General features: G+C 49.5%; 2 gene segments (V, D, J or C); both read right to left on the bottom strand.

Annotated features, from left to right (window-relative positions):
* Nucleotides 1–240: 240 nt before the first annotated feature.
* LOC141578041 (immunoglobulin heavy variable 3-23-like) lies at nt 241–1,104 on the bottom strand. The segment is given in 2 exon segments: nt 241–846; nt 951–1,104. Coding segments are annotated over 2 exon segments (480 nt in total).
* Nucleotides 1,105–17,258: 16,154 nt separating this feature from the next.
* Nucleotides 17,259–21,192, bottom strand: LOC141578043 (immunoglobulin heavy variable 3-48-like). The segment is given in 2 exon segments: nt 17,259–17,878; nt 17,983–21,192. Coding segments are annotated over 2 exon segments (351 nt in total).
* Nucleotides 21,193–22,146: the final 954 nt, after the last annotated feature.

The raw sequence follows: 22,146 nt of genomic DNA, 5'->3' as shown, positions 1-22,146 counted from the left end.
AATGAGGATCCCTGCACACGCAGTCCTGGGCAGTGTGGAACTGGCATCTGTGACTTGCATCCTGCTCACTGCAAACCCTGCGTGCCCTTTGACAGAAAGATGGAGGGTGTGCAGCCTCCTGCCCCGGGAGCAGAGACAAAGGTGAGCAACTGTTTGCACGTGTTTTCCCAGTGCCTGTGCCTTCTCAGGGTACTCATCAGGTTCGAAACTTTCTGAGTCACCTTTAAAATTATACTAAAGTTTAACATTGTTTGGAGCTTTATTTCAGTTGTGAAAATACATCCTTATTACAAATATTATTGTCATAAAGCAACACATACCTCAACAATGAAAATTTAGAAACCAGCAGAGGGTCTATAGTAGAGTTGACGGGAGGGAAAAGGAAACCAAGGATTGTAACTACAAACTCATCTCACAACTCTGCACCTGCTCTGGGGCTCAGCCCTGCCCTTGGTGGGTCGTGAGCACCCCCTGGGGGCTGTGCGTGCCACAGGGAGCAAGGTTTTTGTCTGGGTTCACAATGACTTTCCCTCACTGTGTCTGCCGCACAGTAGTACATGGCAGTGTCCTCAGGTTTCAGGCTGTTCATTTGCAGATACACCGTGTTCTTGGCGTTGTCTTGGGAGATGGTGAATCGGCCCTTCACGGAGTCGGCATAGTATGTGCTACCACCACCAGTATAAATAGCTGCGACCCCCTCGCGCTCCTTCCCTGGAGCCTGGCGGAACCAGCCCATGCAGTTGCTACTGTAGGTGTATCCAGAGGCTGCACAGGAGAGTCTCAGAGACCCTCCAGCCTGCACCGAGCCTCCCCCAGACTCCACCAGCTGCACCTGAGCCTGGACACCTGCAAACACAAAGACATCCTGGTCAGGAGACTGTCACACGTCCTCTCATTCCCTCACTCACGACCACCCACATCCCCAGAAGCTCTTGTTCTCCATGAATTACCTTGTAGAAGAGCAGCCAGGACAACCCAGCTCAGCCCCAGTTCCATGGTGTATTGTCTGTGCTCAGTCTTGCTCAGAGAATGGGAGCAGCTGGGAATCCCGGGCTGGGGCTCCTCTCCCAGTGCTGCAGGGCCAGGGCCAGGTGGCTTTATCCTCAGAGGGAGGCCCTATTTGCATGTCATCTCACTATATAGATAGTCGTGGCCTTGCTGGCCTCAGACAGGGCCAGGCCCCTGAGCAGCTGTGAATGTCTGTGGTTTGCTGGTGTTGGTAGCATTTGGAAATATCACGTTTATTGTGTGAGTTTTCAGGGTAAACACTTATAACCTGTATATTTTACGTGTGCACACGGATTCTGTGATGTCGCTGCCAGAGTTCCTCCCACGTTGGTGATGTACGCAGCCCCCAGACGGGTAGCGCATTGTGGTCTGTGCAGGGACACATGTTAGGTGAGAGTTTGTCCAGCATTTTCACCTGTGCTCCTCCTCTTGGACATAACTGATGCTGAGTCAGCATGAAGAGAGTTTTGGAAAGGACTGGTCAGGTTTCCCAGACCCCCTTCAGTGATGAGTTCATGATGATTTTGACTGTTAGTGTGTTGACCAGTAATGTGTTAGCAGAGTTCATGAGGATTGTTTTCAACAGTCTCTGCATTTCAATGCACTTCTATCAATAATAACATTCAAGAAAATGTCTTTACCATTGATTGGGCTGTAATGAATACTTGTTATGTACTTTGTAATTTTATTTTTATGCAAGTTACAAACTACACAATATGCTATAAATCTCACCTCAGTGTTGCACGTTAAAATCTACACATAGTGGGATACAAAGGTTATGTGACGTGAGAAATGTGACCAAGCCTCACCCTACCTGAGTTTGACGTCTCCAGGTGGCATGTGAGCTGGGAGAAGTTCAACTGGAACTCTTGGATGAACTGCAAAATCCCAGGTGTTAAACTTCAGAGTGTGAACTGCCCGGTGTGAAGACTGAGGGTCATTCCCACCCCGATTCAGGCTCATCATTTCAAACTGCTTCTTGCACCAGAACCACTCCCCACCCAGCTGTGCTGTCCTCTGACCACAGACCTGCAGCACCTGAAGGATTCTGGTCTAGACTCAGCCATACAGGTGAGGGTCTTAGCTGTCAGAAGTAGAGAATCACAACTAGGGGGAAGGTGGGTGATGAAACTTGCAGTGAGCCCTCAGCCGCTGGGAAGTTCTGTCAGGAGCCCAGGAACACTCAGGATTTTGGTTCAGAATCCAAGGCTTCATCCTGACTTTTCTGCACCACCCTCAGAAGGGCTGGGCTGCACCGAGGTTCACCCACTTCTGAGAAAATTAATGTCAGAATCTTGGGTATAGATTCCACTGATGATGGGGAAGACATTGATTTGAATAAATAATCCTATTAGATGTTTCTTTATAGAATTGGGTGTTTTTCATAAAGAAAATTAGCTGATAGTGTCCCAATTCAGAAGGATGATGGAAGTCCAGAAAGCCGTCATCACACGAGTAACCCGGGCTCCCGTCAGTGTGCAGGGACACGCACACACACATGCACATACATGCAGGGACCCACACTTTTCTATCATATCTGCATCCAAGTCCTCCTTCATCCAAGATACTGTCTCTGACACACATAAGACATAATCCTGGGACAGGAAACTGCTGGCATTTGAGGAAACAAGGAGGACACGTATTTTCCAGTAATGAATGAGTGACTCTGTTCCATTGGATCCCATGACAAGGGCTGCAATGCTGGGCTTAATTGTACCTCAGACGCCATCAGCACACGGTCCTGCACTGAGCTCTGGGTTTAGTCCTTGTTTCCACTTTACAGCATGTGTGAAGGCCCCACGAACACCTGCACACAGTGTTTCCAGTGAACGTGAGCTTTAATTTCACCTAGAGACACACCTACTATTGAAATGGCTGGTTTTATGGTGAATTGGTCCTAAACCTTGTAGGAAAGTAGCAGTTTTCCACGGAGGGGGATCCAATTTGTCAGTCCCAGTAGCAGAATGTTGCTTTATTCCTGTATCCTCTTTATATTACATAATTATCACATTCTATATCCCTTATTCTTCAGACATGGGGAGGGGTCTGGATAACACAGTCTCACCTGCATGTAGCTCCTTGTTCAGAACATCTGAACATGCTGGGAATGACATAATTGCTCTCTGGATTCAGAGATAAGCCACAATCTGTTTTCGGCTCAATCTCCAGGCTTAAATATAAAAACCTGCATAATTCAGATCTGGTGTGGAGTTTCCTTCCAATGAGTGTCTTTAATAAGTGAAGTCATTTTTTGTCATCCACATGATTCACTTTTATTTCACCATGAAGTTGAACTCATAAACCCAGCACTGCCTGACTAGGGGATCCTGGCTTCTACAACAAAACTGATCCAATCTCACAAAGTGGGAAAAATAACAATAATACTGAATACACAGAAGCCTCAGTTAAATAGAGTTTGGTGACAGCACGGTGGGCTCTCATGTCCTACCAGAACAGCAGATTCCAGCTGTGAGAAGCAGAAAGACGCCCTGTTTCCTGCTGGCAAGGACTCAGGCAGTGAGGGGTGGTCACAGCTCAGCCAGTGAGAAGCCCTGGGTGCCTTGTTCACTACAGCCCCTCCTGCAACATCCATTCCCATCTGCAAAATAGTTCTTATCCCCGTGTATGCTAGGACCTGCAGGTGGCTCACTGTGATTCCAGGCACTGAACGTAAATCGTTGTTGATTCCAGATGAAAACATTTCTTTTTGCTGGAGAAATAACTGGCCATCTCTTTGTGTCAGGTCAACATTTTCATGGCCCTTATGGAATGAGACAAGACCCCGTATGACTGTGGGGCTGCTGAGCAAACAGGTGTGGGACCCACACTGGGCCCATAGCTGCGCCCTGTGATTCTCCCCTACCCTGGAGATTGAGTCTAAATCATTCTCCTGGATCCCACCTTCCACGTCTGTGCAGGCTTTGTCTGAGAACTGCTTAAGGTTTACCCTTCTGACATAAGTTCTTATATTTTATACAATTACTTATTTGGCATTTAGTCTGAGTTTAAAATCATGGTGTTCCAGTTGGAAGTGGCCAGCCTTCCTCCTACTCCTTGGAAATAAGGGCAGATCTACTGGGCCTGTGCTGAGCATCCTTCATCCTGTCTCCGTCAGAACCAGACTGATCCCTTAGACCTGACTGGTGTTAGCCCTGCTGGCTATTTGCGCTATTTGAGCTGTTTGACCCTTTAGGCTGCTTGGAAATTATTCCTTTTTTCTCCAGAAATCAGCTTGAGAAATGGGGTCCAAGTTATCTAACTGCTTTGAGGTCACTTCTGCAGTAGGAACCCCAGCTGAGTTTTTGTTTTAAACCCAGGGACCTCCCTTGTGGAAATTTGTAGTGAGATGGACAGACCTGGCGAAAGGCGTTTCATGCTTCCATTAAATACACATGTCAATGGCCATGATGGGGAATTTTGAAAAACTCAAACTTACTTTTCTTGAAACCAAGCTGGAGAACTATGAAACATCTTCAAAATTTAATGGAACACCTATTTCCCTCATTATTCTGTGCATTAGAGACACGTTTAGGAACCTTAAGTTACCTGTTCTAAGACGTGATCATAAGATTAACTGAAGCAAACACAGACTAAGGAAAGAAATCTGGGCCTCTGAAGTCTCGGGCTCCCCTTCCCTGGCCTGTGGGTCTCAGGCTTCCCTCCAGCACCAATTCCTCCCTCGCCTCTTACTGCTGCACCTCCGCTGTTCCCTCAGGTCTTCCACAGTCAGGGTCTCCTCGAACTTCCCGCTTCCTCTGAAATTCTCCCCACGCACTTTTCCTCCAACTTGTCAGAACTTGTTCCTCTGAAGTTAATCCCTCTGAGGACCCAGAGGGTAATCTCACAATTACTTTCTTTCCTGGACGAAACTAAAGTGCAAACCATATTCAAAGATTTCCCCAAAGCAACCAAAGATCCTCGCTGAGGAATTTAACGGGGTCCCTCAGACTCATCGGACCGGCTTCTGTGACTTCCATCATCCTGTTCCTGTGGTTATTCTGCAGGTCAGGCCTGGCGTTGGGGTAACTTGCTTCTGGGAGAATCCTGAAAGGTGTTTAGATTTGTGACCAGGAGAAGCGTCCAGTAACTTATTATACAAAAAGGCTCTAGTATTATTTAGGCAAATTCACTGGGCAATTCCTGAGACATTTTCAAGACTGTTATTTGGAATCAAAATCCAGGTTTCCCATAAAAATCAGTTGAATATGTCCACGTTTATCACAAACAACTTCAGATACTTTTAAAAGAAAGTTATGTTCCTGCTCCTGAAGTTTATTTCACTTAGGTACCTTTTAAATGTGTGTCTATTAATAAGCTGAGGCAGGACATTTCTTTTGTAGTGAGGAGTTCCAAGCTGGAATGCAAAGCTATACCCTGTCCAGACCCAGATTTACTTACCCTTGCAAACCACCTCTCTCACACTGAAGATGAGTCTCCCAAAGGGATGAATCTTACATTATTAAACTTGAAGTCCAGCAACTGAGGGCTCCTAAACAAAACCAAAACCCTCCTTCTCTCTGCTATTATTGACAAGACACAGGACATTGGGAAGGAGATTGTAACAAGTGTGTGCACTTCAGGCACCATCAGCCCTCTGACCAGCCTTCCCAGCATCCTCCTGATCCCCAGTGACAGGCTCTGAGGGAATAGCTGGGCTCTCCCCAGTCCTTTCTCTCAATAGGCGTGGACACACATTTGTCCAGATTGGAAGTGTGTCTCCCCCAGTCATATTGGGCACTGAAGCCGGACTCTCCCTGCTCACCTGAGCTACTGAAGGCAGCCCAGTCTCAGGGAACTAAAGCAGTTCACACAGCGGGGACCTGTGACAAGCCTCAAGGGGTCTCTGCCTCTGGACCTCCCACTTTTATTTAGGCCTTTTGAGAGATGCACACCTTTTACTCCTTAGTAACTCCACCCCTATCCATTTATTGAATGAGACTTCACAGTGAAGCATCCTGCTACAGTTTCTGTCTCCCCAAAGGGGGAAATGATTCTGGCATGTGAGAGCAGCCATCAGAGTATGTATGAAATTGATTAAGTGGCCTTAAGACATCATTGATTTGTTTTGTCTCTGACGATACTATAGCTAATTGTATAAGCAGTGACCATTTTTCCTACTGAGTTAGCTACCACCTGTTTATGGGCAAAGTCTTCAAATGATTTTCGTAAACTTCACAGTGCAGCCTCCTTCAAGATTCAAACAGAATTTAACACCTTCCCAGGATTAATCAATGTCCTGCAAGGAAGGAAGCCCTTCAGGCCATGAAGCCCAGAGGAGCAGATTCCAAGGCTGAAGCCTTCATTGGCCCTTGTAGGTGTTTCTGAGATACTCTCGTTTTCCTGGAGAGAAAACCCCAATGCCAAGAGGGGAGTGGTGCCCAGGACCTCAGATCAGCAAACTGCATTGAAATATGGCTGAGCAATACTTCATCATGTATGTGTTCCACGAGTACTTTAAAAAGAATAAAATAATGCCATCGGCAGCAACACAAATGGATATAAACACAATCATATTAAGTGAGTTAAGTCAGATAGCAAAAGACTTATCCCATGATGTGGAATTAAAAAATGCAAAAACCCTTACTTAAAAGACAAATGTAGACTCATGGACCCAGAAAACAAACTATGTTCACCAAAGTGCATAGGGCAGGGGAGGGATAAATTAAGAGTTTGGGATTAAGATACACATTACCATACGTAACACAGATATAAAAGAAAGAGCTACCGTATAGTGCAGGGAACTGTGTTCTACATTTTGTAACAACACATATGGGAAGAAATCTCTGAAAATATACCTACGTGTGTGCAGAACTGCATCTGTCTGCTATGCACCAAAAACTAACATTGGAAATGAACCACGTGTCAATAAGAAGCAAAATAATTGTAAAGATAATAAGAATAATAAAGTGCACTCTAATCCTTTATCACCCTGTCATCCCTAACCCTCCTGTGGTGCTAACATCCACTCCCACTGGCAGTGAAGCCTTTACTGTAACTGGTGTCCACTGTGCACTGGTTACTATTCCAGCCGATGGAGGTAGCCGTTACCTTTTAGCCTTCAGTGGGAAAAAAAACTCACCAGGACATTAGTGCTTCAGGGATTTGTTGAGCGTCCTTCTCATTTCTGGAGCCACCGGAAGGCTGGTCTGGATGATGCAAAGTTTTCTAGATTTTCTCTTTTGTTGCAATATGTGGATAATTTGCTTCTTTGCTCTTCTTCTCAAACGTTCTTGCAGGAAGACAGCATCTACTCCTTATAAACTTTTAGCCTCTAAGGGACTAAATGTGGCTACAGAAAATGTGCAGTTTCCCAGCATCATATTTGATGTCTAGGGCATCTGACGTCAGAACAAGCCTCTACTAACATCCATGTTGTTTTTCTGCTTCCTAAATGCAACACTAATTGCCAAATACGAGGGATTTTGGAAGGCTAGCTGATTTCTGTTGAGATGGATTCCACACTTCTCTCTCAAGGAAAACCTACATGAAGTTTTCTCAACACTGGCAATCCCGACTCCATTTTAAGGAAGGAACCAGAAGACACAGATTCAAGGCCTTAAAGGAGCGTTTGAAGATCCCGTCCTGCTGTGGGCATCCTAATTACCAGACCCCTTTCTCCTTCTTGTATAAAAGCAAGGGGCTGTCTTGGGGTGTTGACCAAAACCACAGGGGCCTCCGCAGACCTCTAGGGTTTCATAGCCGTGAGCCGGATGCTGTGGCACAGGGAGACTCCCACTGACTTGAGGTCTGAATGGCCTCTGACCCTTTGTTCAGGTCCACCCATCACAGTCAACATGTCTCAGTCAGCTGCCTCCCCTCCTAAGATGCCCTTTTGTTCTCTGCTCCTCACAGAGCTGTGCTATATTGTCTCAACCTCAGCACATCCACGCTTCTCCCGTCCGTCAGCAATGACGTCCCTCGTGACTGCGTCACACCGAGTGACCACCTCCTGAGTACTGATCACCTACGAGAAGCCCCTCTAAGCAGCCTTTTCACAGTGGCTCTCAGGCAGGAGGACTGTAGCTTCCACCCTGGAACCTGGGAACTTCATGTCTGAGCCCAACAGGGAGAAGCAAGGCCTCCTCTTCTTTCCTGGTAAGGACTCAGCCAATGAAAACCCATGGACTCCTGTTCACAGGAGCCCTCTCACCTCCCCCTTCATTCTGTAGAAGAGTCATGTCTCTGTTTTCACTGGGGACTTGCATGTGGCTCACCAGGACGGCAGACCCCAAACCGTAATTCTCTGTGATTCCAAATAAACCCATTTTTACCTTTAAAATAAATTTCAATCTGTTGTATGTGAAAACCATTTACTTCTTTTTTTATATATATAAACTATTTTTATTGAGTTATAGTCATTTTGCAATGTAGTGTCAAATTTCAGTGTAGAGCACAATTTTTCAGTTATACATGAACATATATATATATTCATTGTCACATTCTCTTTTGCTGTGAGCCTCATTAACTTCTGAGACACTTTTACTCAATTTATTTATCTTTTATTTCCTATAATTTTGTGAGCTAGTCACTGGGGTGCACATGTGGTCCTACGTTCACAGACATTCCTAGCAGCAGCCCTGTGTAGGAGACAGCAGGGGGCCATGTCTAGCCTGCAGGAGGTGAGGGGAGGTGCAGACTAGCTGTGAGCCCCTGGGGGAGGGGGTGTGGGTGCTGGTGAAGGCCTGGCTGTTTTTGACACAAAGTGTCTGTGATACAAATGGCATGTTTGGATATATTAACATGAATTGAGAAATTACATTCAAAATTATTCTAGATATAAGACAAACATGTTAAATATCAGTTAATATTGAGATTAATTATTAATGCAAATTAAAAACCTAAAATAGCTGATATAGGTTGGATTTTAGTGAATATTATAACATCCAGGTTCAGCCTTGCCCTGTCTTGTTTGGGGATCAGGTGAAGCAGGGACACGGCCCCTCCCCAGTGCTGGCTCTCTGCTCCAATGTCCCCTTCACCTGCAGGCCTGTGCTCAGGACCCTCCGGCCTACAACCAGCACACAGGGGTGAAGAGGCTGTAAGGTGCCTGTGAGTGAACTGAAGGCCCAATTTTGGTGTTTGTTCATGTTTTCATTCAGTGAAAATTATTTACATATAGAAATTTACCTTCTGCATGTCAACATTTTTATGAAGTTGACAAGATACAAAGGTTTCTCTCAGAGTTTTTCCACATTATTGACATTTGAGGCTAGTTTCTCATTTTGGGAGTTTCTGTGTGCATTGTGGAGTGTTGAGCAGCATCGATGGACTCTGCCCTCTGGGTAACTAGGTTCCTGTAGCACACGCCACATGTGACAGCCCAACCTGTCTGCAGACATTTCCAAGTGTCCTCTGGGGGACAGAATGACTCCAGCATGACACAAACATCAATTTCCAACTACACAACATTCCTCATGCTATTCTAGGGAAAGGCACTGCAGGAAACAGGACTCAGGACACTCTCGAGGATGAAATGCCTGGAAATACATTGGAAGGTGGAGGGCAGACTCGAGGATGCACAGAAGAATCATTTGTGTCATTTAACATCTGTAAATTTGACAATGAAAAAGAGTAGTTAGTGGATACATTTCAACTAAAGGTCCCATGAAAAATCATTTCTTCTGTGTCTGGTCCTACAACAAATGAGGGAAAAAGGACAGACAATTCTGACTCCCTGAAAAAAAGCTCAAGTTCAGAAAGAAGATGTTTGCCTGGAATCATTATGGATGGGCTTCCAGGGAAGGTGATGGTCCAGTGGAGCATCCGCAGTCTCTGGGAGGAAACCCCCCATGGCTTCTCCTGCACCTGCTCTGAAACTGTCCCTCTTGTTTCCTCATGATCCTGGGTGACCCCTGGTGGCCTGAGCCCTCCCTGCAGGGCTGGTTTCATCTGGGCCACCCTGACCTCCCCTCACTCACTCTCCCTCATGTGAGAGTGACAAATGGCTGTGCCCTCAGAGACCCCAGAGCTGTGCTGCAGGGAAACCTCATCTCCAATATGTCTGTGGAGATGGAGGCGCCTTTTAAGAGACATAGACCGTACACCCAAAGCAAGTGAGTTACCCATTCCTTTCCCTGGGGGTGTGACAGATCCCCCAGTAACCACTGTGTGTGATGGAGGGGTTCCCAGAGACAGAGTAGGTGCGGGGGAGAGTCTTCAATACTCTTTGACCAACTCCTACACCAGCACCCGTGACAGGACACCTGGGGACTGGAAACACAAAGACACAATCACTTCACAGCACCATCCACATAGGTCAGTGTTCCTCAGACCCAGGAGGTGCTCACAGCTAAGACGAGCCATCAAGAGGAGGAATGACCAGAAGGAGCCCATGTCCCTTTGGATTAAGCCTTCTGCTCTCAGAGAATCACGCCAGTGAAGATAAGAACCCTGACTCGAAGCTCACAAAGACCCTCTGACCATTCATCACTCAGGCTCCTTGAGATGCTTTTCTCCACGAGGTCTGGGCCTGCGGGATTCTGTGTCCATCTTTGCATGTCCCAGTTTTATCAAGAAACCTGCTGAGTCAGGTTAGTGAGACTCCTCACCCTGGAAATCTGATCGCCCTCAATATTTGGTCCAATTCCCCTAACCTATGATCTTCAGGGAACAGCTGCTCACCCTGACCTCCTGTATCAAGAATCCTCTGGAGACAGTCTTCCCAGAATCCCCCTGACCTTGAAGCCTCCTCACAGTCATTTTCCACCCAGTCAACGTCATCACTTTTGGGGCATAAATTTCCATTTTACCGTCTGTGTTTGTAATTGAGACAAGTTTCCAAGGCTGACACAAATACCCAAAGTGAGATGTGAATTTGTTTATTTGAAGAAAATTTATATTGAAGCTTTATTTCAAGCTCAATGCCCCCATCAGTATAACTCATGCCTGGATGGAGCTTGTCTGTCACAGATAATTTCTGGTAAGTCACTCACAGCACTTTGTGCTCAGGGACGCTGCACTGCACTTCAGGACAACACATGGACCAGCTCAAACAGGCAAACTGACGCCTTCTACCACAAAGAGGGAAAAATGTGGCACTAACTGGACCTGGAAGGAGACTCATTTACGTGATGGGAGTTGAAACAAGAGGGCAGAGCATCACCCTGACCGACCTCAGGGAGGGAATGTTAGTGTGTTGGGCGATTCAAAGTGCTGCCCACATTGCAATTGTCCATGAGGTGTTTAAATACAACAGCAGTTTTCATATTGGGCTGCAAATAAATTTTATCCCATATTTGAACTGTAGTCCCCGTGCCCCGTGAGTAATGAGGATCCCTGCACATGCTGTCCGGGGCACCCTGGCATTAGCATCTGTAAAACGCATCCTGCACAATGCAAACCCTTGTGCCCTTTGACAGGAAGATGGAGGGTGTGCAGCCTCCTGCCCTGGGAGCAAAGACAAAGATGAATAACAGTTTACACGTGTAGTACAAGTGCCTGGGCCTTCTCAGAAAATTCAACAGTTTTGAGACATCCAGACTCACCTAGAAAATTATGTTAAAACCTAGCATCCTTTGGACCTTTTTGAGAAGAAAACAAAATATATCCTGAGTACAATATTATTGTTGGAAACAAATGAGTCAAAAGAATGAAAAATTAGTGTCCAGCAGGGAGTCTCTGGTAGAGCAGATGAGCAGGAAAAGGAAACCAGGGATTCTAACCGCAAACCCCTCCCGGCCCCTCTGCACCTGCTCTGGGGCTCAGCCTTGCCCTTGGCGGCTCCTGAGCACCCCCCGGGGGTCCTGGGCTCCCCAGGCGGGGAGGTTTGTGTCTGGGCGCACCCTGACTTCCCCTCACTGTGTCTCTGGCACAGTAATACACGGCCGTGTCCTCAGGGGTCACAGAGCTCAGCTGCAGGGAGAACTGGTTCTTGGACTGTCCCTGGAGACGGAGGTGCGGCTCTTGAGGGATGGGCTATAGTAAGTGCTGCCACTATAAGCTATGGCTCCCATCCACTCCAGCCCCTTCCCTGGGGGCTGGCGGATCCAGCTCCAACCATAATAGCTGGTTGTGATGGAGCCACCAGAGACAGTGCAGGTGAGGGAGAGCGTCTGCGAGGGCTTCACCAGGCCTGGGCCCGACTCCTGCAGCTGCACCTGGGACAGGACACCTGGGGACACGGAGAATCAGTCATCGTGAGTCACCTCCACCACTTCCATCCCAACAGACCCGTGCCTGGCACCTGAGACACTCACCTTGGGGACCTGCCACCAGGCACAGGAGAAGACCCAACAGTCTCATCTTCCCCTAGACCACAGCCCTGCCTTCCCCAGAGACCTCAGCCCTGTGTGAGGACAGAGCTGTGAGCTCCCACCTCCCAAGCGTGGATTTTACCCTCGAGCTTGAAGGGGAATTTGCATGTGGAGGGGCCCTGTCTTCATAAATAGGGAAGGGCTGAGTTAGTCTCCCCTGTTTCTTTGAGAACCGCTGTGAGTATCACTTCTCTTGGCTTATGTGGCTTGTGCATCAGGGAGGGGAGGGGACCTGTCCATGGGACCCCTTGGACACCAGTCAAAGGGCAGCCCCTCCCTCTGGGACAAGAGCTGCTCTCCTTCAAGCCCATCTTCCCTCCCGCCCTTCCTTTCCTGGCCCAGTGCTCGTCATCCACTCAGAACCTGTTCCTTTTCCCCAGAACTGAGCCCAGGACAGATCCCCCTGTGTTTCCCTGGACCCTCCTCTGTGTGTCTTCGTCATTGGACGTGTGAGTGTCGCATGGTCAGCTTGCAGTTTTCATGTGAGATAGAGGCCCGCATTCTGCTCCACCCTTCCTGTGCTGTGGGAGTAGAAAAGCTGTCTTGTGAGGTGGGCCCTCAGGAACCCCATTGTGTCAAACCCATGAAGCCGCATTTCGTTCATCACACCCAGCCCCTCTCAGTTCACACCCTCAACGTTCTAGACGTTGTCCATGGGCCTCATGGTCTATTAACACCCCTGTGGGGACCCACAGAGAGAGGGGGGGTTATACACAAAATGAGACAAGATGCAGAACCTTGAGAGGGAGACCCTCATTGGAGCACAGTCAGAAACAACAGGCAGCAGGAAGAGGGGGAAGCAGGTGCTGACAAGCCAGAGCTTCAGGGCTTTCCCCAAGGACCCCGCCTCTGCAGACAGAGGTGGGGAGGTGGGGGACGGATGCCTCAGTCAGACGGCGCATGCTCATTATTTAGGGAAGGGGACAGACACGCTGAGTTCAAAACCAACTCTTCCCTAAGACACAAGTGCATCTCAAAATGAGAAGCTCTGATCAACTTCTGCCTGTTCCCTGGCTCTACATTCAGCCTGGACCTCACTTCTGCTTTTAATCCCCCAGGTTCTCCACTGATTCAGCACGTCTGGAACGGGATTCCTACTAGATGGTCTAGGAGCAGTGATACCAACCCTAATCACACAGGCTTCAAGCCCCTTGGCCACTCCCATCCCAGCCCCCTTCCACTCCCTCCTGTCAAATGTACAGACTTGCACTCAGCCTCCCAAGTGCCCTTCCTGCCTCATTCTCTGCCTAACTTTACCTCTCTTATGAACCCTGCATGGACAATGCGGGATCAGCAGGCTGTGAAACACACCTGACGTCCCAGGGTCAATGTTTGATGCGGGGATGGTCACCTGTCTATAAACTGTTCGCCACAAAGTCATGTAGACGTCATGTTCGTCAACAGGTTCGAGCTCAGGAGACTCTTCTGGGAGTCTGTGTAGTGGGCACAGAATCACCCAGTTCTCACAGGTGAGCTGAGGTGTCGTGAGAGGTCCTGGTAATGACCGCAGACCCCAGGCTCACAAGGCTGCTGGCTGGGGGGTGGACTGAACCACCCTAACCTCACGTCCTGGTATGGATGCAAACGAGTCCAGGCCACCATCACCTCTGGGCTCTACTGTCACACCTGTCTCCCGAGTATCTCATCGGTGCGACCAACCTGGTGTTTCTAAAGCATAACCAGGGGAGGTGGTCTCTGCACGTTTCCCTTCTGCGTAGGATCCAGATGAGCGTCCTTGAGCTCCCAGGTCCTCCCTGAAGAGTGAAGAGGAAGCACCTTGGGCTCTGGACGTGGACCTTCTGGGGCTGTTTCCCAGCAGCACCACCTGCATGTGGCCCTGTCCAGTCATTTAACCAGACTGTCACCTTCCCCTCGGGTATGAGGTGGAGAAGTGGGTTTCCGTGGAAGGTGCATCATTCTGTTCCAGGTGTTGATTGTGACAGAAGAAATTTCCACAGCCCCTGGCAGCTTGATACAACATCAGGCACTTGATTCTTAGGACCCTGTGATGTGAGCGCGTCTGGAGGGGGAGGCACATTCCTACCCAGAAGTGCCCCCAGAGGTGCCGGGATGATGTCTGGAGGGCCTGTTCCAGTTGTGCTCAAGTGTCTGGATGCTGGCTGTGGTTTTGGCTGCAAACAGAGTTAGGGCTGAGGGTCAGCCCTGGGATCCAGCCCTGTGGGCCTCTTCTTGTGCACGGGGCTGCACCCCAGACAGGTCACTGGGTCAGCTGGTGCCCCCTTCCCAGTCGCTACTCTGGGCAACTTCCTGCAAACCTAAATGCAGTTTTACTCTGTGACCCAGCAACCACACTCCTAGGTAATTATGTAACTAGCCTTGAGACATGTCCACACAACAAAGTGCACATGAATGATTACATAGCTCCATTCGGAAATGACAGAAATGGAGGAACACAATGTCCTTCCTCAGGGAATTAACAAAGAACCTATGGGTCACCTCTGCAGTCAAATTCTATTCAGCAACTTATAAAATGAACTGCCAAACTAGGAAATGTCCACAAAAGATTTAATGCCTACAGAGTGAAAGAAATCAGTCTAAAAATGGTTCATACTGTGTGATTTTATATTTTACTTGTTCTGTAGAATGCAGAACCACATGTGTAGTAAAAAAGTTCAATGATTTCAGGTATTTGTGGAGAGTTTAAAACTGGTGGGCTTTCTATCAGGACCTGGGTGTTATCTGACCCCTCCAGGCTCCAAGCCATATTGCTGGGCACACACAGCAGCAATCCATCACCAAACAGACGTATTTCTACGTGATGAGGCCTGAGCTGGCCTGATGCACACCTAGAAGTGGCCCATGTGCCCGTGGTGCCTCCTCCTGCATCGGTGCCTCCTTTGTCCTAAGCTTGACCTGTGACCCAGTGGGGATTTGCCTACAGTCAGCTGACAGAGGAGAAGGGGACACAGACCTGGACTACAGACAGCTCTGCATGGTACACAGGCACCTCCTGACAGTGGACAGTGGGCGCCCTGTCTTCCTGCCTGGGACATCCCTGAAGGATGGTGTGGGGGACTCCTCCCAGTGGGCAGGACTCTGAGCAGTGCACCTGGATGTTCACCCATGTGGACGGAGAAAGAACAGGTAAGTGACATGATACAAATTCATGGATTGTAAGCAATGATTAGGCTGGATGGTCAAGGACTTGAGAGGAGCGTGGTTTGGAAAAACCTGTGACAAATTATTTTAGGAGGAGAACATGTGGATAGTCCTCTTTAAATAGGCAAAAAGACAAAACATGTTCTGACTCATGAGGATAATCCCGAAAGGGTGATACCTGGAGAGGAAGGGATTCATGTCAAGTGGACATGATGCCAGTGATGTTGGTACTGGCCTGGCTCTTTCCAGCTGCCCCTGTCATCACCTGATGAGCTTATGGTCACTGTGGCCTTGGTGGCAGGAATGCAGGACGTGCTTGGGCTCAATTACATGGACACCCACTCACCAGGGTCCTCCTGGTCCAGTCACTTGTGAGGACCCTTCCTGCCAGCTGCAGAGAAATCCTAACGTCCTGACTGGCAGCATTTCCTGGACTGTTCAGCTACCACCTGTTGGCAGGTTGGCTACTTTGGGCCACTTCCTTCATAGAACAGGAAACCTCCTATTCTTACTAAAAATATATGTTTATGCTGGATATAAACTTTTTTCTTAAAATGCAGGGAATGCAATTCTCTTGCCAAAACCACCACCCAGGGACTTTCAGATCCCACAGTCTCGGGAGTCCAGCAGCCAGCATTGCTTCTGATCGGGAACTCACTTTACAGCAGAGGAAATGCATCAATCGGCCCGAGCGCACGGATCCACCAGTCCTAGATTCCTCACCATCCCACAGCTGCTGGGTTTTAGAACACAAGCTGCCTGTAGAAGATCAACAGCAGTGCCAGGTGGGTAGTAACACCTTGCAGGGCTGAGGTGAGGTTCTCCGGCCGACTGTGAACTATTTACTCTCAGTATGTTGTTCTTCTCTCACAGCCTTGATTCATGGGTCACAGAATCAGGAAATGGATGGGTGGTGGCACCACTCATTGTTACCCCCAGTGACCACTAGCTAGCTTGCCTTCTTTCCCTGTGTCTTTATGCTCTGCTGGCCTATGGCCTTGGTCCCCGAGGGAGGGACACTTCCACTAGGAGAGAGGACGATGATTTCTTTGACCTGCTCTTTAAGTCTGTCTTCTGGGCTTTGTGGCTCCTCAAGCCTCTGAACCTACAGGCAAAGAAGGGAGAGGATGAGCTGCCTGGGTGACTGCTTCTGACTCCCGGGGGAGCTGGAGCCCTGCCCCGCCATGGGAGTGAAGAGGGGTTTCTGGGGACAGGGGTCCCTTCCTGTGTCTCCCTATTAGGATGTCTTGTCATCAAAGTGAGCAGAAAACCACAACAACTCAACCCAAGGATGAGTGTTTTGGTCCAGATCCATTGGAATGAAGGTTCTGGTCACTTCACTGGGTCATGGCCGCACAGCTGAGGTGGATGATGAAGGCAAAGGCACCCAGAAGGGGGGCAGGAAGGAGGAAGCAGCAATACGAGCCGAGACTTCTGAGCAGTTATGGAAAGAGGGCTGTAGTTGTCCTGCGCACTTTCCCCTTGTTTTGCTGCAGCCACATGTATACGTGTGTGCATGCGTGTATATCCGTGTGTAAGTGTGTGTATGCGTGTGTTTATGTCTTTGTTTCTTTCATGTCTTATCCCTTCTTATGTGAGAAAAGGCGAACACAGCAGTTCACGCTTCTGCTGGGACACGTACCTCCTCCTGCCCTCAGGCTGGGCTTTCCAGCAATGGCTCCCCTGGTTCTCAGCATCAGAATCACACTGGAAAGACACCCCCAATTTCCTGGGTCCAGCTTGTGACAGTAATTTGTGGGACTGCTCAGCCTCCATGGCCATGTATGTAGAAAACATATGAATGTTCTATTGTTTTGGTTTCTCCAGACATTGGTTCTGTTTCCTTGGAAAAACTAAATTGTACACAGAGAGGTTATTATCTCATTTATTGTAGAGTACTTGAAAACACAGGTACAGTATAAACACAAATTATAACGTTTAAAATTAAAAAACCCATCACCTATAAAATGCCAAGTGTTATAAGCCCACAAAAGGTTTTCTTAATGAGAAGAGACAATCACCGCCCCATGCACCTGCTCATTGGGCTGACCCTGAACACAGCAGGTGGACCCTGAGCACCACCTGGTGGATCAGGTGCGCCCCCTGGTGGGTCGTGTGTGCCCCCGGCACCTACCCTGTGACCCTGCAGTGAGGTTTGTGTCTGGGCTCACACCGACTTCCCCTCACTGTGTCTCACGCATAGTTATACACGGCCGTGTCCTCAGGTTTCAGGGTGTTCATTTGCAGATACAGCACGTTCTTGGCGTTGTCTCTAGAGATGGTGATTCGGCCCTTCACGGAGTCTGCGTAGTATGTGTCACTACCATAACTATAAATACCGGACAACCACTCCAGCCCCTTCCCTGGAGCCTGGCGGACCCAGCTCATGTCGTAGCTACTGAAGCTGAATCCAGAGGCTGCACAGGAGAGTCTCAGAGACCCCCCAGGCTGCACCAAGCCTCCCCCAGACTCCACCAGCTGCACATCAGCCTGGACACCTGCAAACACAAAGACATCCTGGTCAGGAGACTGTCACACGTCCTCTGATTCCCTCACTCACGACCACCAACATCCTTAGTAGCTCTTGTTCTCCATGAATTACCTTGTAGAAGAGCAGCCAGGACCACCCAGCTCAGCCCCAGCTTCATGGTGAGTCATCTGTGCTCAGTCTTGCTCAGAGAATGGGAGCAGCTGGGAATCCCGGACTGGGGCTCCTCTCTCAGAGCTGCAGGTCCAGGGCTGGGTGGCTTTATCCTCAGAGGGAGGCCCTATTTGCATGTCATCTCACTATATTTCAAGTTCCTGGCTTGGACTCCTGCAGAGTAGGCAGTGACCCAGACATGGGACTGTCCTGGGCAGGCTGTGCCAACAAGAATCTTGCAGAAATTATCTTTTTTAATATGATATTGTGCTTTGATAAACACTTCGCACTTGTCACCTGATTTCCTTTTATATGTACACACGAAGAACTTGATGTCGCTATCAGTTTTAGCCCCGTTTCATGTTGAAAATCTAACAGGCCCAAAGAGCTTCTCGTGACGGGTCTGAGAGCACACTTGAGGAGAGATCAACCTCATTTCTCTGTGCTCCTCGCTGGGCCCAACTGCTCTGATGAAGCAACTCCAGGACAGAGCTAGTGTTGCCCAGTGAGCTTTGCAGAGTCTCTTACTTGTCATGGGAACGTGTGTGAGTTGCTGCATTTAGCGTTTACTGGTAGCACGTGGAGTGGATCAGGTCTGTGCACGTGCGCATTGCGCCATTGTCTGCGTCTCTGTCATCTTTCCCTCTAATTATGCATTTGTTAATTCGTCATAGTTTTACTGAACTGTAGTTGACATATAATGACCTGCACAGATGTGAAGCGTGCAACTGATGTGTCCTGATTCATATGCAGTTAAATATATACATTGTAGAAAATGGAGTGGCTTACCAGAACATATTGGGATCTGACTTCCAGGTCCTCTAAGTTGCACGCTTAGTGTTTACAGTCCCCAGATCAGCCTGATTGGGTACAAGCTGAGCTACATGAGCAGACCACAGTTACACACACACACGCATAATTTCATAGATCAGTGAAAATGCGCTAGAAGGAAGTTACAGCATTGCAATCATCTCAAATTCAAAGAAAGACGCAAAAATATATCCACTCATCAATTTAAATCGTATTTTCCTATTTAAAGGTGCATTTTCCTACCTACATTTTCATATATGTACATCCAACCCCAAAACAAAGGAAAGTCCTGCTCAAGATCCCATCCCCGTCATTAAACTACGTTGTGAACGTACTTACCGCTTTAGTCCTACCTGAGCAGCTAGGCCTTCAGCGTGAGACCTAGCTGGAAGAAGCCTGCCTGCTCCGTGTCTGTGGAAACGTTTCTCGTAAGACGCCCCGTGGTACAGGACACAGAGTCTAAAGTACCTGCGTCGACAGCGGCACTTTCAAGTGGAGAAGTAGGAGTAACGAGGGGGCTGCACCTCAGAACTGCACGACTCTCTGGGCCTCAGCGTCCTCGCTGCAAGTCTGCACATCACACATGAGGTGAGGCTTACTCAGTTCAAAGGTGAATCAGGGTCACATAGGACTGCTCAGTGCAGCTGCCGACAGACCCACGCACCAGCGACTGTGCCCGTCCAGAGCAAGCCGGGGAGGCGGCTGCGTCTGAACCCTGCCCCTCCACTCACAAGAGAGCAGTGCCGACACTGGTGCCCAGCACTGCCCTCTGGTCTGGAGGAGGCGGTGGCTATGGCTGGGCTGTGAAGGGCCCCTCCTTCCACGTGTGCCCGCAGTGGAGACTGCTATGGTGCACCCGGGCTGTTCTGCACGCTCTCCCAGCCTCAGGAGGCACCACCCTCCAGCCCCCTGGGGCTATCTCTGCACAGCCCACCCCAGCCCTCTCCCTGCGTCCGTCCTCGGAGGCCTGAACTCCAGCGCCTGGTCCCGGCCTGCACCCCCAGCCCGCGTCCTGGGCTGGGGATTACCCGGACCCTCTCTGCAGGTTCCCTCCACTCTGTCTGCCACGTGTTGCTGCTCTCCCCTCCGACCCCTGAAGCTCCCTTTCTGTCCCAGCTGACCGCCCTGTGGGAGAAGGGGCGTCCTAGGGAGAGGGTGCTCTTCCTTCTCGGCCACCCACTCCCCAGGGGCACATGTCCCTCCCCAGTTTCCTTTCTATTTTTCTTTTTATTCCCCTTCCGAGTTTTGTGGGAATTTTCCCTTGTAGTTGCGATCGTAAGAGACTCTCTGCCGTGTTCGGCAGGTGGTCTGTGAGAACTGTTCCTGACGCAGACGCGGGTTCTGATGTATTCGTGGGAGACGGTGAGCACTGCCTCCTTCTGCTCCACCATCTTGAAGCCTGGCCTGTGATGACACTTTGATTTAGGCCCAGTGTAACAGATTTCCCAGTTCTGACTTCCAAAGTCCGTGTTTTAGCCCCTGTTGTGGTGATTTTCTCAGAGCTGCCACGGCCACTTACACGCAAGATCTGCACACCCGCCCTTGACCACGAGTCTTATTTCCAGTGACAACGTGGGTGACATGTCAAGGACCTGCGTGTTCTTCTCCACCTGCCAACGTCCTTCCAGGTGTCACCCACAGACTGGACTGAAGGTCATCGTCTCTGACCACATGGGAGGGAGCTGGCTGCTCAGGAGAGAGGACCCAGCACCCTCCGAGAACTGCGTGTTCAGTGACCTCATGCCCATCCCCCACGGTGACAGTATTTACACCAAGGAGATCAGGAAGCAGCACCAGAACAGGTGCTGTGTTCTGTTTCCCTACTCCTCCCCTCCCAAGTGCTGGTTTTCCAAACTAGCACTAAAAATGTTTGTTGACAGTCCCAAAGCTAGGTTCCCTTGTTTTCTCAGCTTTAAATTCATAACCTGAAGTCAAAGGAAGGCTGCACCCAAGTTGCTCCTGTCTCTGCCCCAGCCCAGCACAGCTGCCCTGTCCTCTGGGGTTCCAGACACCCTCCGGATGTGGGTTGTCACACTGTCTCTCGCACAGTAACGTGTGGCCGTGTCCTCAGACTTCAGGCTGCTGATCTGCAGATAGGCTGTACTGATGGAAGTGTCCATGGAGAAGACACATCGGTCCGAGAAGCCCTGGGCATATGTTGGCTTCCCAGTGTCGGTGTTGATCCATCCCATAGACTCCAGTCCCTTTCCAGGGGCCTGTCACACCCAGCTCAGCACAGCTGGTGAAGGTGTATCCAGAAGCCTTGCAGGAGACCTTCACTGAGGCCCCAGGCGCCCTCAGCTCAGCCGCAGACTGCACCAGCTGCACCTGGGAGCTGACGCCTGCGGAGAAGAGGCAAGAGTGGCTGGAATCCCCATTGGCTGGCCTTGCTTCCCTCCTCAACCCAGGGACCGAGGGCCTCTAACCTGTGACCACTGTCAGAAGGAAGAGGATTGTCCAGGTCCCGTCCATGGTGAGGGCTGAGCTCCCAGGACGCCTGTGGAGGAGGGCGAGTTGCTGGATGATGCCCGCAGGGCTCCGATCCTCGTATATTCAACCTGGTACTCCTCATCTCGTTTGCATATTCATAAAGCAGGATATTTCTTATCACAAAGGGACCCATCTGGAGAGGCAACAGACGGCACCAAACCCACACAGTCCTGGGGTGCCGAGGGCGCACGTCCTCACGCCTGTTTGAGGGTGTGACCCCTGCCACATCCCTGACCTTCGTGCCGGCCGAGTTCCTCACCCTGAGGGGCAAGCGTAAGCAGAACAAGCCTCTCGCCGTGACCGCAGTTTTGAACGACACAGATCGGCTGCACCTGCTCTGGACTCCGATATTTGAATGTCTTAATCCTGGGTTTACGGTGTCCCGTGAAATGTTGCTCTCATTGAATGCATGCGTCACCCTGCTCTCTAGCTTCTCCTGATAACAAAGCCCCAAGGAACCTCTTTTAAATCTGCTTTTCACTGCCTTGAGTCAAGTAAGTTCTTAAAATAGAATAGTTCACTTAAGGACACCATGGCAGCACTTGCCAACTTCTATTTTGGATTTTTTTTTAAAGGGAAAGACTAGAAACCGGAGAGGAAATCCCTCTTGAGCTCCCCCTGCACCTGCTCCTGGGCTGGAACCCTGAGCTGGGTGGGTCCTGAGCCCCCCTGCAGACAAGCCCCACCCCTACGGTGGAGGGTCACAGGGCGGTTACCACTCAGTGTCCCTCGTCCAGCCTTAACGGCTGCTCCCTGGCTCGATCACTTCTGAGACACCATACGCACCTGACACCCTCTCTAGAAATAGTGGATTGTCCTTTCTGA

The sequence above is a fragment of the Camelus bactrianus genome, chromosome 6 (assembly GCF_048773025.1).
Source record: "Camelus bactrianus isolate YW-2024 breed Bactrian camel chromosome 6, ASM4877302v1, whole genome shotgun sequence".
NCBI lineage: Eukaryota > Metazoa > Chordata > Mammalia > Artiodactyla > Camelidae > Camelus > Camelus bactrianus.
Note: the sequence above shows the minus strand (reverse complement) of the source record. Positions and strands in the feature narration are given on the sequence as shown.